This window comes from Alosa sapidissima, chromosome 2 (genome assembly GCF_018492685.1).
Source record: "Alosa sapidissima isolate fAloSap1 chromosome 2, fAloSap1.pri, whole genome shotgun sequence".
NCBI lineage: Eukaryota > Metazoa > Chordata > Actinopteri > Clupeiformes > Clupeidae > Alosa > Alosa sapidissima.
In genome coordinates, this window is record NC_055958.1 from 5,937,796 (window position 1) to 5,950,368 (window position 12,573).

Consider the following 12,573-nt stretch of genomic DNA (forward strand, 5'->3'; position numbering starts at 1 on the left):
GGCACCGGGAGTAATTGATAAGTCTGATTCCCATTTGTGATATGGCAGGCCAATTGTTTTTTCTGAACGAGATATAATTTTGTAAATTTGGGAGAGTATTTTTTTGGGAGAGGGAATATTAAGCAGCTCTGAGATTGGTGGGGGAATGTCAAGGTTAGCTGTCTGGATGTTAATTTTTCCTAGGATAGATGATTTAATTTGCAGGTATTGTAAGAAGTGTTTACTCTCGATGCCGTGCTTCTGGACCAAACAGGAAAATGAGGCCAGATTATTGTCTTGAAGAATGTGTTGAAGGTGAGTGATGCCCTTTCCCATCCATGTGTGAAAGTTAAGTGTTTTTTTATTGACGGTGAAATCTGGGTTATTCCAAATCGGGGTGCGAATTGATGGTGCTATAGGTGAATCAGTGATGTGGTAGAATCTCCACCAGGCTGTCAGAGTAGCTGAAATTGTTGGGGCTTTGAAGGATGGATGTTTTTTGACCGACTGACTGCAGAAAGGGAGATCTGATATTTTAATTTCTTTACAGATTGTTTGTTCTAGGTCTAACCAGGTGTTGTCTGAGGGGGTGGGGTGTAGCCATTTGTGGATGAAGTGGAGCTGGTTGGCCAGGGCATAGTGCTGGAAGTGTGGGGCCTCTAGTCCTCCCATTACTTTTGGTTTTTGGAGAGTGGCGAGTTTGATCCTTGGGGTCTTATCTTTCCAGTAGAATTTAGTGATTAATGAATCGAGAGACTTAAACCAGAGGGTGGTGGGCTGGGTTGGAATCATAGAGAATAGATAGTTTATTTTGGGCAGTATTGTCATTTTGATTACTGAGATTCTGCCCATGATGGATAATGGGAGGTTCTTCCAGCGTTGAAGGTCATGATCTATTGAAGTGAGTAGAGGGGAATAATTTAGGCTAAATAAGTCTGACAGCCTGGGGGAGACTTTTATCCCTAAGTAAGTGATATAGTTAGTGCAGAGTGGGATAGGTGAAGAGTTGGCTGTCACATCCCAGCTGTTGGGATGTAATGGGAGAACTGCAGATTTATTCCAATTGATTGAGTATTCAGAAATTTTAGAGAATGTGTCAATGAGTTTGATGGTTTCTTCTACTGATGTTGTGGGGTCTTGAAGAAAGAGAAGAATGTCGTCAGCATAAAGACTGATTTTGTGGTGCATATATGGAGTCTGGACACCTTTGATGAGGGGGTTCTGACGGATGGCAGCTGCTAGGGGTTCAATGAAGATTGTAAATAGTGAGGGGGAGAGTGGGCACCCCTGTCTAGTTCCCCGGTGAAGAGTGAAACTTTGTGATGTTAGTCCATTGGTGATTACTGTGGCTGAAGGAGAGGTATATAGAAGTTTAATCCAGTTAATGAACGACTCCCCGAAGCCAAACCTCCCTAATGTGGAAAACAGGAAATTCCAGTTCACCCTATCAAAAGCTTTTTCTGCGTCCAGGGTTGCTATGATGGTATTATCTTGAAAATTTGTAGAGTGATACATTATATTTAACAGTCTGCGGGTGTTGGTGGATGAAATTCTACCTTTAATGAAGCCTGTTTGGTCTGGGTGGATAATGGATGGGGTGACCTCTGCTAATCTGTGTGCTAGCATTTTTGCGATTATCTTATTGTCCACATTGAGGAGAGAAATTGGTCGGTAACTGGATGGCATTGTTGGGTCCTTATTGGGCTTGAGGAGCAGTGAAATTGAGGCTGTGGTGGAACTAGTTGGAAGACGTCCTTTCTGTTTTGATTCATTAATCATTCTGATGAAAAGTGGAGCTAAGATGGTCCAAAATTGTTTGTAGAACTCAGCAGGAAAGCCATCCGGACCTGGTGCTTTATTATCGGGCATCTGTTTCAGGGCATCAAACAGTTCTTGTTGAGTTATAGGTGATTCTAGGTTTTTTATTTCGGTCTCATTGACTTGTGGTAATTCGATGCTGTTTAGGAAAGAGTCTATGAATTCCTGGTTGGGGTTTATTTCTGAAGAATATAGTTTATTGTAAAACTGGTAAAAAACATGATTTATTTCTTCAGGTGAGCTGGTTAGCTTCCCTGCTGAGTTCTTTATGACCGGGATTGTTGATTTTTCTTTGTTACGTTGGATTTGATTTGCTAAGTATTTACCTGATTTATTGCTATGGTGGAAGTTTTCCTGCCTTAGACGGTGAATCATAAATTGAGTGTGTTTATTGAGTATTTCATTGAGTTTGAATTTATGTTTCCTAAGTTTTGCCTGTGTTTCTTCAGTTGGGTTGCTTGCATTGGTTTCTTCTAACTGTTTAATTTTATTGTTGAGTTCTACTTCCTGTTCTTTTTCCTTCTTTTTTTTGTATACTGAATATGAGATGATTCTTCCTCTGAGTACTGCTTTTCCTGTTTCCCACAGAAGGGAAGGAGATGATTCAGGGGAGCCGTTCATTTCTAGAAAGAATGCCCACTCTCTCCCAACAAAACTGATGAAATTTGGGTCTTGTAAGAGGGATGTATTAAAACGCCATTTGCTAATTGGTCGCTGTTGGTTCGTTATGTTCCATTTAATTGTCACTGGGGCATGATCGCTAATGACTATGGGATGAATAGTTGAATCAGAGATATTTTTCATTATAGAGTTGCTGGTTAGAAAATAATCAATACGGGAATAGGAGTGGTGGACCGGAGAGAAAAAAGAGTAGCATTTGGAGTCTGGGTGCTGGATCAGATCTTGCTCACAACTCCGGTAGTCTATATCTCTTAGCTGTCCAATTCCATCAGGCCATATAGCCTATATAATATTTTATCATTCTATATAGAAAATTATACATTTATTTCTGTACAGACTTATGGTTATTAGTGTTTACTATACTCGACAATATCATCGTCCATTGCAATGTTTTACTGTACACATTGTCTAATGTAAATTAAGGGGAAATCGCCCAACTCAAAAATGTCATAACAACAAACAAGTAGAAACAAAAAAATCTTACCCATAACGTCCACTTTACAAGATGCAGACTTGGTTCCACTAGGGTTCTTTCCAGTGATCTGGTAATTGCCAAAGTCTGTTCTCACAGCATGCTTGATGAAAAGAGTGCTGTTCTTTCCAGCAGTTTCAATAACAACACGCTCTTTGTCGGGTTCAGCATCATCCTTGGTCCATGAAACCTCAGGCTGGGGTCTACCAGCAACAAAGGCAGGCAGCTTCAGACTCTCACCAGCCTTGATGATAACTCCGTTTCTCACAGCAACGTCTAACTCTACCACTGGAGCCTCTGTAACATTCAACACATTTAAGAGGTTAGTCTGAAGGGGGAAAATGCACACCAAAGGAAAATCAAAAATATTCACCAATGATGAATCTATTCTGATGACATGCAAAGATACTTTTGGTTACCTTCAGGCTCTTTCACTTGAACTTGTTCAGTCACTCCAGGTGGGCCATGGCCTGCGTCATTGACGGCAAAGACACGAATGATAATATCAGAGCCTTCTGTCAGTCCTGTTAGCGTGTACTTGCACTCCTTGCACCTGAACTCTGTGCAGCGGACCCAGTCCTTTTCGCCAACCAGGCAGCGCTCAATGTGGTAACCAAGGATGTCTCCACCACCATTGTACAGTGGAGGCTTCCAGGCGATGTCAACAGTAGTGTTGCTGGTGTCAACGATTCTCGGAATAGGTGGCCCAGGAGGCACTGAAATTAAATTAAGTTTGTATTAATGTTTATGTTTGTAAGATTGTATTAATGTTTATGTTTGTAAGAATGTTTGCATTCCTAAACAAGGATGTCTGCAACTTACAAATTTTGTCCATTGCCATCTGAGGATCAGTCTGAGGACTGAACTCGCCAGGGCCAGCAAGATTCTCTGCACAGACTCTGAAAATGTATGTCAGGCCTTCCATGAGTCCCTCTGCCTTGACTGAGAGTGCACTGAGGAGGTTGCGGTTCACCCTGGTCCAGTATTTGCCATTAATCTCACGCCTCTCAACCCAGTAGCCCAGGATTGGGCTGCCATTGTCTTTAGGTTCATGCCATGAGAGAGCCACACTGTTTGACGTAACCTCCCCAATTCTTGGCATGTTTGGTGCATCAGGTGGATCTGTATAACAAAGTCACAATTGAATTTATCATTTAAGTTAAACAAAGATACTAAAAATTATTTTCAAAAATAAATTTGAATAAAAAAACGGATTCTTACCAAACTGGTTTTTGGCAATGAGTGGCTCAGAAATGTATGAAGGTCCACATCCAAACTTGTTCTCTGCAGTAACACGGAAAATGTATTCCTTTCCTTCAATGAGCTTGGTCACAGGGTAGCTGCAGACCTTAACTGTTGAACTCACAGTGACCCAACCAATCTCCTCATTCTTGTTGTCTTTCTTCTCAAGAATGTAATTTAGGATTTCACTGCCACCATCATCCAGAGGTGGCTCCCAGTTGCATATAACTGAGGTGTTTCTGATCTCGTCAAATTCAAAGTTGACTGGCCTACCAGGCTTATCTGGAGGTTACAGGAAAAAAACAGGTTAGATTTCGATATAATCTTGACAAAAATCCATGAGAAATGGTTTGTTCTGTGCTTTCAAAATGGTGTTGACTTACCTTGGACGTTGATTTCACATGATGCTTTAGCAACACCATGGGGATTCTCCACCACAATAGTGTACTTGCCATGGTCCTTACGAATAGAGTCACGCACCATCAAGGCAGTCTCGCCTCTCTTGCTCTGGTCAAAGGACAAGCGGTCGATCAGAGGAGGATGGAACTCCTCTGGCTCGGGCTCCACCTCCTTTCCCTTCTTCTTCTTCTTCTTCGTGAAGACAGGAATCTCTACCTTCTTCTTGGTGGCTTCTTTCTGGACATTCTCATCATTCCTCAGCCATGTAACAGTTGGGTATGGCGAGCCAGAGATGAAGGCATCCACCCTGATCTCGTCACCTTTCCTGAGAGCCAGGCCACCCTGGACACGTGCATGCAGGGTGACTTTAGGAGGATCTGAAAAGAGACAATGTCACAGACCCTACGTTTACTCACTTACAACACTAAAAATCACTAATAAAATAAGCACAGGGACATTTCTCATTCTTTAAGACATCCATAACATATCTTACCAACAGGATCAGCTGCCTTGGTCAGAGGAGAGGGGCGAGATGGCTCACTGACACCAGCAGCATTCTCAGCACGGACACGGAACTGATATTCTTTGCCCTCAGTGAGGCCATTGACAGTGTATGAGAAACCTGGCTCCAAAGAGTCAACACAAGGTGCAAACTTATCGCCATCTTTCTCAATCATCTCCAGCAGGTACCCCTTGACTTGCAAGCCACCATCATACTCTGGTGCCTTCCAAGTAACTGTGATAGACTGAGAGGTAGGGTTGATGGCCTGGACATCAATGGGTGGGTCTGGACGCTCTGCAACATTTAAGAATATCCTTGTAAACATAACAAATACATTTAAACAATATCATTTGTGAGTCAATAGAGGTTGATTTTTAGTCATCTTAATCTCATGTTAACTTACGCTTCTGATCCTGAGTGATAACAGGGTTGCGGAGTACAATATACTCTCCAGCGCCAACCTTGTTGACAGCCTTCACACGGAAGAAATACTCTGCATTCACGTAAAGATCCTTGACTTTGAATTCAACAACATTGTCACCGAACATCACAGGCAAGAAAGTCTTCTTTGAAGCCTCTCTTCTTTCAAGCACATAGTGGATGATGGGGGTGCCACCATCATTCTCTGGAGGTTCCCATGTGATCTTGCATGAGTTCTTGGTGACTTCACAGGCATCAATGTTCTTACACTGTCCAGGCAGGCCTGTGCATTTACATAAATTACATTGTGATTTCGATTTACATACATTTTGATGCACTGCAAGAATTGCATTTCAAAAGACAAAATCTTCACACCCAAACTTACCAATGACTTTAACATTGACTGTGCCAGTGACAGAGCCAAGTGAGTTTTCCAGAGTTACTGTGTACACTCCAGCATCAGCGTGCACAACTTTGGGCATCTCCAAGTGTACAGTCTTCAGCTCACAGGACAGGGTGATCCTGTCATCAGTCTTCAGCTCGGTCTCTTCCTTCTTCCAAACCATTGTTGGTTTTGGGATAGCGGTGTATGGAAGCTTCAGATGCAGTTTCTCTCCCTCAATAATAACAATCTCTTGGGTCTCAATGTCAATTGTTGGGGATGCTTCAAGAGAAAAGAACAGAAAATGTACAGTCTAATATATTACACATTATGCTTGCTTCAATCTAAATAGTTTACTTTTTATTGACCACTTACAATCAGGATCCTTGGCAAAGACCTTGTCTGAAATCTCAGAGGGATCGCTGACACCAATAGCATTGATAGCACGAACCCTGAGAACGTATTGCTTTTCTGGAACAATGCCCTCTTCTGCCTTGAATTTCAGCTCCTTGACTGGACGAGAGTTGATTCTCATCCACTTCTCAGTGTCAGCCTCAGCAATCTCAACATGATAACCAGTGACCGGGCTTCCTCCAGTCTTCTCTGGTGGCTTCCATGTGATATTAATATGCTCTCTGCTTGCATCCTCAATCTTGACCTCAATTGGAGGTGATGGTGGACCTAAAATCAAACAATCATTAGCATTAGTAAGATGTTATGTGGTTTTCAAAGTCATCAAATGATTATTGAACAATTGCAGTTTAATTTAAAGTGCAACACTGAGAAACATACTTGTTGCGTCCTCAATTGTCAGAACCTCAGTTGGTTCACTTGCATCGCCAACACCAGCCTCATTCTCAGCACGGACTTGGAACTGGACCTCGGTTCCCTCGTCAACATCAGTCACCCTGTACTTGCATTCAGGTCCCGACGTCTTTCCAGACTTCATCCAGCGTGTTGCCAGTTTCTCTTTCTTCTCAATGACATATCTAATAAAGCAAAAACAAAACCAGTTACATTGTATTTCTCTCAAAGGCAAAGTTATCCTTAGTATATACTGAACAAGTTGAAAATTAAAGCAAGTGTAGACTGAAATATATGCATCTGTAGAGAATTCAAATACTTTGTAATTGGTCTTCCGCCATCACTATTGGGAGGCTCCCATTTCAGGTCAACATGTCTTTTCGTCACTTCAACCACAGTCAGGGCATAAGGAGGTCCAGGAGTAGCTGAAAAAAATGCATTGATACTTCTTACAAGGATGTCCACATTTTAGCTAAGCAGGACTACACATCTCAATAAATATGTATTTAGACTTACTAAATGTATCCTTGGCCAGAACCGAGTCCTCCAGCTCACAGAAGTCACTTTGGCCAACAGCATTCTCAGCTGCCACGCGGAACACATACAGTGAGCCTTCGTTCAGAGGCGTGACTGTATACTTGCATTCCTTCACAGTGGTGTCAACAGTCTGCCAGGCTTTGCGCCTGACATCTCTCTTCTCCACAACATAGTTGGTTATAGGAGAGCCACCATCTGAGTCTGGTTCAGTCCACTTCAGGTCAGCATCAAGCTTAGTGATGTTAGTCACCTGAATCCAGCGAGGAGGTGATGGAGGATCTAATAAATATTTAAACACAATAATCATTAATTTCTTCAAAGCAATATACTTACCAATGCATAACAATAAATAATGGTCTCTCAAGTTGATACAAGTTCACTTACAGAGTCTCTCCTTGCAGACAATTGGATCGCTTGGCTCGCTGGGTTCACTCTCACCAGCAACATTCACAGCCTTTATTCTGAAGGAGTACTCCTGTTTTTCCATGAGTCCTTTCAAGCAGTGTTCAGTCGTAGGTATATCTTCAGCAGCACGGACCCAGTCCTCAGTTCCACTCTTGAGGAACTCAATGGTATAGGACTCAATCTTAGCACCGCCATCATGCTCAGGCCTTGTCCACTGAAGAGATGCAAAGGTCTTGCCAATGTCTCTGATGACAGGCTTACCAGGAGCCCATGGAGGGTCTAGAGATAGAGATATGTGATAAGAGGCACAATGATTTATAATATACATTTTTAATGTTACACCACTGAAACTTTGAGTCTTTGCATTGCTTTGTTTCAAAAGGGAATATACCAATTGGATCCTTAATCAGGACTGGGTCAGTCTCAGTGCTTGGTTTTCCTGGCCCGGCAAGATTCTCAGCCAGGACACGGAATCTGTACTTCTTCTTAGTTGGCAGTCCTTTCACTCTGAAATTTGAATCAAGCCATTAACTCATAAAGCATCATTGGGGACATAATGTTGAGTGGCAACAGAGTCAAGTACGGATTCTAAATGTTCTCCCACAGCTCTTACCTAAATGTTGAGTCCTTGATGGGAAGCTTGTTACATCTGATCCATTTGTCATTCTCTGCATCAAACTTCTCAACCCAATATCCAATGATTGGGCTACCACCATCCTCATCAGGCTCAAACCATGTCAGAGTCACAGCATCCCTTGCAATATCAGAAGGTGTAACTCTAGTGGGAGCACCAGGAGGATCTGAACAAAAGAGCAAAATCCAATGTCATATAACTCAAAACAGCACAAAGTGAAAGCTCACCAAGAAATCAACACTTGAAAACATCAGAATATGATAGTTTACCGAATGCATATTTGGCCACTATAGGCACATGTTCTGCAGGAGCACCGATGCCATACTGGTTCTCAGCAGACACTCTGAAGACGTACTCCTTCAAGGCCACCAGCTTCTGGGCACTGAAGGTGGTTGCTTTGATAGTGGCAGAGAGTTTGGTCCACTCCTCCTTGTCCATGGGCCTCATCTCCACAATGTAGTTGGTGACAGGAGAGCCTCCGTCATCCCTGGGTGGATTCCAGGCCAGGGAGCAGGAGTGGTTGGTGATGTCAGAGATATCAAAGGCAGCGGGTGGGCCAGGTTTGTCTGTTTGAGGTCGAACACATGTCAACAACATATTCAAACTTAATCACTTTTGCATCATCTCCATGGTACAAAAATAAATTGATAAAACATTATGAGACAGCAATAAAGAAAACACGTACCAAGAATGTTGACATCAACTGTTGCAGTTGCACGGCCACTTGAGTTCACAGCCTCAATAATGTAGGTAGCAGTGTCACTTCTGGTTGTCTTAGCAATGCCCAGTGTGGAATGACCTGGTTTGGTGTCAATTGTGATCCTGTCCTCAGGTTTAAGGACAAGGTCAGCTTTGGTCCATTTAACCCGGGGTTCAGGCTTACCAAGCACATCAGCTGGGAGTTCGATCTTTGATCCTGCCTTGGCAGTCAGACCAGCAAGAAGTTTGACATCCAGCAGAATCTCTGGAGGTTCTGTTGAGTCAAACAGAGAAGTTAGTCACCTTTGTGACTCCTCACACAACACAATGGAAACTGTGACAAACTATAATTCAGGATAATCTCAATTTAGTGTAGAAAACAATACCTTTAGGATCAATAGCCTGGATTTCATCTGTAGCACGGCAAGGTCTGCTGGCTCCCAGTCTGTTTACTGCCCTCACACGGTAACCATACCACTGTCCCTCAATGAGGCCAGTTACTTGGTATCTAAGGAGAAGTGCAAAGCAAAATCACTATACAGTATATACCATGCAATTTATTTAACTCCTTGTGCCAATTCTGAAAACAAAAATGTCCTATGGGTTATAAATGTAGAGATACATGGCATGCCACTGGCTTCAGTATAATAGAAATAGTAAAAATAATACAAAATAAACAGTATTCAGACGTAACATTGTGTTATTTTCCCACTTACTTCAGCTCAGCTATTGGGTCTCCACAAGCTTCCCACTTGTCAGTTCCACGCTGGCATTTATCCACGATGTAGCCCTTGATGCTTGCGCCACCATCATACCTGGGAGGTTCCCATTGAAGGAAGATACCCTTAGAACTCTTGTCCCGCCATTTAAGGTTCTCCGGTGGATCAGGAACAGCTGTAATTTAAACACATGCATAAATTACTCATCTTCCAAAATTCACGATTTTTAAAAATGTCACTATGAAAAAATTGACTGGAAAGACTGGACATACTTGCTGGTGAGGAAACATTGACAGGCTCATCAATGTATGCTGGTTCACCAGGGCCACATTTGTTGCAAGCGGTAACACTGAACAAATACTCTTTGCCCTCGATGACATCAGTGACAGTGTACTCCAGGTCCTGCACGCCTGAAATTATCTACACAAAGAAATCAAAATTTTAGGCTTATGCAAAGTCAGCTACCAGAAGCATTACCAACAGCAGTGGGGTTTTTTCTACAAAAAGTTGAAAAAGCAGGTAAACTAACCTTGACCCAGGTCTTTCTGGACACTTCACGCTTCTCGATCTGGTAGCCAATGACAGGGCTGCCTCCATCGTGCTCTGGAGCCTCCCATGAGAGGTGCACATGGTGCCTGGTGACCTCAGGAACTTTGAAGTCCCTGGGTGCACTTGGAGAGGCTGCAAGATACAAGAGAAAGGACCATGAAATACATGAATACAATACAAAATGTTAAAATGCTATGTAATTTTGCTAGTGTGAAAATAATTTGTTTGGTTTAAGAGACAAGTAACACACCAATGACATTGACGTCGATCTCTCCGGAGATAGAGGTGACATCATTCTCCAGGGTCAGAGTGTATGTTCCTTTGTCTGGACGCACACTTGGGGTAATAACCAGTTCTGTGTAGTTCTGCTTAGTTGTCATGGTCACACGTTCATCTTGAGGACTCAGCTCCTTATCACCAAAGCACCATTTTGCTTTGGGTGTGGGGTAACCATTGATGGGGACACGGATTGTAAGAGCATGAGGAACCATAACCTCTAGGCCATCTCTGAAACCACTGAGGTCCATTGTTGGAGCAACTGAGAAGCCAGATTAAAGAAATGTGTTACTGAGCATTCCAATGCCATATACCTAGTGCACATGTGATGTTTCACAAATGGTGCAAGACTCACAATGTGGGTCGTCTGCCAAGAGGGGTCCCAGTGTGTCGGCTGGGTCAGAAACTCCAGCGGCGTTCTCTGCAGATACTCTGTACAGATACTTCTGTCCAGCCTTCAGTCCAGAAACCTACACAGACAGCAGATAAAATAAAACAGATACAATTTATTTTGATCTTCAATAACATCTGAACACATATAAAACCATCAAATCACCAAACAATCGGTTACATACGTACCTTGTAGCAAAGGTCTGGGCAGAGCCTAGCATTGCATCTCAGCCATTTGTCTGATCCCTCTTCACACTTCTGAATGATGTAGCCTGTGATCATACTGCCTCCATTGTTCATGGGAGTCTCCCAGTCAAGTTGCACAGAGTTCTTGGTTTGATGTGAGTAGTTGAAGTTCAGTGGTGGACTTGGCCTCTCTGTAATGACAAGCAAGTATATTAAGAAATATTGTAATGGACAGGAATGAAGGCAGAAACGTATGACATGTGAACTGAACTAACCAATGGGGTCCATGATCTTCACTGGATCAGTGGCAGCACTTGGCTGGCCAACACCGGCCTTGTTCTCTGCTCTGACACGGAAGATGTACTCCTTGTTTTCCACAACGTCAGTGAGTGTTGCGGTGTACTCTGAAGCCTTGGTCACCATTGCAGCTTCCCACTTCACAGCGGTCCTGTCACGGAGCTCAATGACGTAGTTCGTGATCTCAGATCCTCCATCAGAAAGTGGACGTTCCCAGAAGATACTGGCACCATACCTATTGACAACTCCAACCATAACGTTCTGAGGAGCATCAGGAACATCTGAAACACAATAATAACACATAAGACAATGAATATTTACATCGAACAATCAGACTTACACTAGGTATTAAGTATAGACGTCTACCATAAAAATATTATCTTACCAAACATGTTCTTAGCCTGAACAGGTTTGTCCGTAACAACGGTTTGTCCATTTCCGACTCTGTTGCGAGCACAGACGCGGAAGAGGTAGAAGTTGTCCCTGTTCAGTCCGCCAACACAGTATTCTGGAATGTCAGCACGATCAGTAGCCAAAGTCCATGTCTTGCGTTTGACATCTCGTCTCTCCACAACATAAGCAATGATCTTGCTGCCACCATCGTTCTCTGGTTCCTCCCAAGCAAGGCTGACCTCTCCATCAGAAGTGTCAACCACTTTTAGGTTCTTGACAGGCCCAGGAACATCTGGGGAAATAATGTTATTAGAGTGAATAAACTGCCTATGTTTCTTTAGCATCAAAGAACATGATCTCAGTTTATAGGATGAAAAAATCTAAAACGGCAATGGTCATAGTGTAATTACTTATTGCGTTTTGTTAAATGTTTCAGATGAGACTCACCAATGACATCCAGATTGATGAAAGCCTCTCCCTTTCCATGTTTGTTCTTGATCACGACCTTGTAACGACCCTGGTCTGCCTTCTTGGGGGCTTTCAGTCTGTACTCCGTTCTCTCTGCAGAGGTATCGACGTTCTGGAATGGCAAGCTGGAGTCATTGAAGAACCACTCAGCCTCAGCACGTGGGTAGGCATTATACGGAACAGACATGACGAAAGGCTTTCCAGCATCTGTCACCAGGTTCTGGTCAGTAGTTTTGATCTTTGGCACAGCTGTGGAAGTGAAAACACATGCAAATATATGTGAGTTGTTTGTTATGCTATCTCTGATGCTTATGTGTGACC

At 42.9% G+C, this 12,573-nt stretch overlaps 1 protein-coding gene across 7 annotated transcripts in view; it reads right to left on the bottom strand.

The window, feature by feature from the left end:
• LOC121703967 (titin-like) overlaps window positions 1–12,573 on the bottom strand; it is a 154,533-nt gene that overhangs the window by 68,489 nt on the left and 73,471 nt on the right. For all 7 annotated transcript variants that reach the window (XM_042084454.1, XM_042084452.1, XM_042084449.1 and 4 more), the window contains 27 exons: window positions 12,232–12,501; window positions 11,777–12,076; window positions 11,370–11,672; window positions 11,098–11,285; window positions 10,874–10,988; window positions 10,493–10,780; window positions 10,223–10,374; window positions 9,966–10,113; window positions 9,691–9,868; window positions 9,361–9,482; window positions 8,961–9,248; window positions 8,545–8,841; window positions 8,255–8,441; window positions 8,033–8,148; window positions 7,621–7,920; window positions 7,216–7,515; window positions 7,019–7,124; window positions 6,688–6,884; window positions 6,271–6,576; window positions 5,899–6,177; window positions 5,497–5,796; window positions 5,085–5,387; window positions 4,576–4,968; window positions 4,172–4,474; window positions 3,773–4,072; window positions 3,370–3,666; window positions 2,963–3,247 (listed from right to left, as the gene is read on the bottom strand). In XM_042084454.1, the coding sequence (XP_041940388.1) occupies window positions 2,963–3,247; window positions 3,370–3,666; window positions 3,773–4,072; window positions 4,172–4,474; window positions 4,576–4,968; window positions 5,085–5,387; window positions 5,497–5,796; window positions 5,899–6,177; window positions 6,271–6,576; window positions 6,688–6,884; window positions 7,019–7,124; window positions 7,216–7,515; window positions 7,621–7,920; window positions 8,033–8,148; window positions 8,255–8,441; window positions 8,545–8,841; window positions 8,961–9,248; window positions 9,361–9,482; window positions 9,691–9,868; window positions 9,966–10,113; window positions 10,223–10,374; window positions 10,493–10,780; window positions 10,874–10,988; window positions 11,098–11,285; window positions 11,370–11,672; window positions 11,777–12,076; window positions 12,232–12,501 (6,621 nt within the window). The remainder of the gene's footprint in view (window positions 1–2,962; window positions 3,248–3,369; window positions 3,667–3,772; window positions 4,073–4,171; window positions 4,475–4,575; window positions 4,969–5,084; window positions 5,388–5,496; window positions 5,797–5,898; window positions 6,178–6,270; window positions 6,577–6,687; window positions 6,885–7,018; window positions 7,125–7,215; window positions 7,516–7,620; window positions 7,921–8,032; window positions 8,149–8,254; window positions 8,442–8,544; window positions 8,842–8,960; window positions 9,249–9,360; window positions 9,483–9,690; window positions 9,869–9,965; window positions 10,114–10,222; window positions 10,375–10,492; window positions 10,781–10,873; window positions 10,989–11,097; window positions 11,286–11,369; window positions 11,673–11,776; window positions 12,077–12,231; window positions 12,502–12,573) is intronic.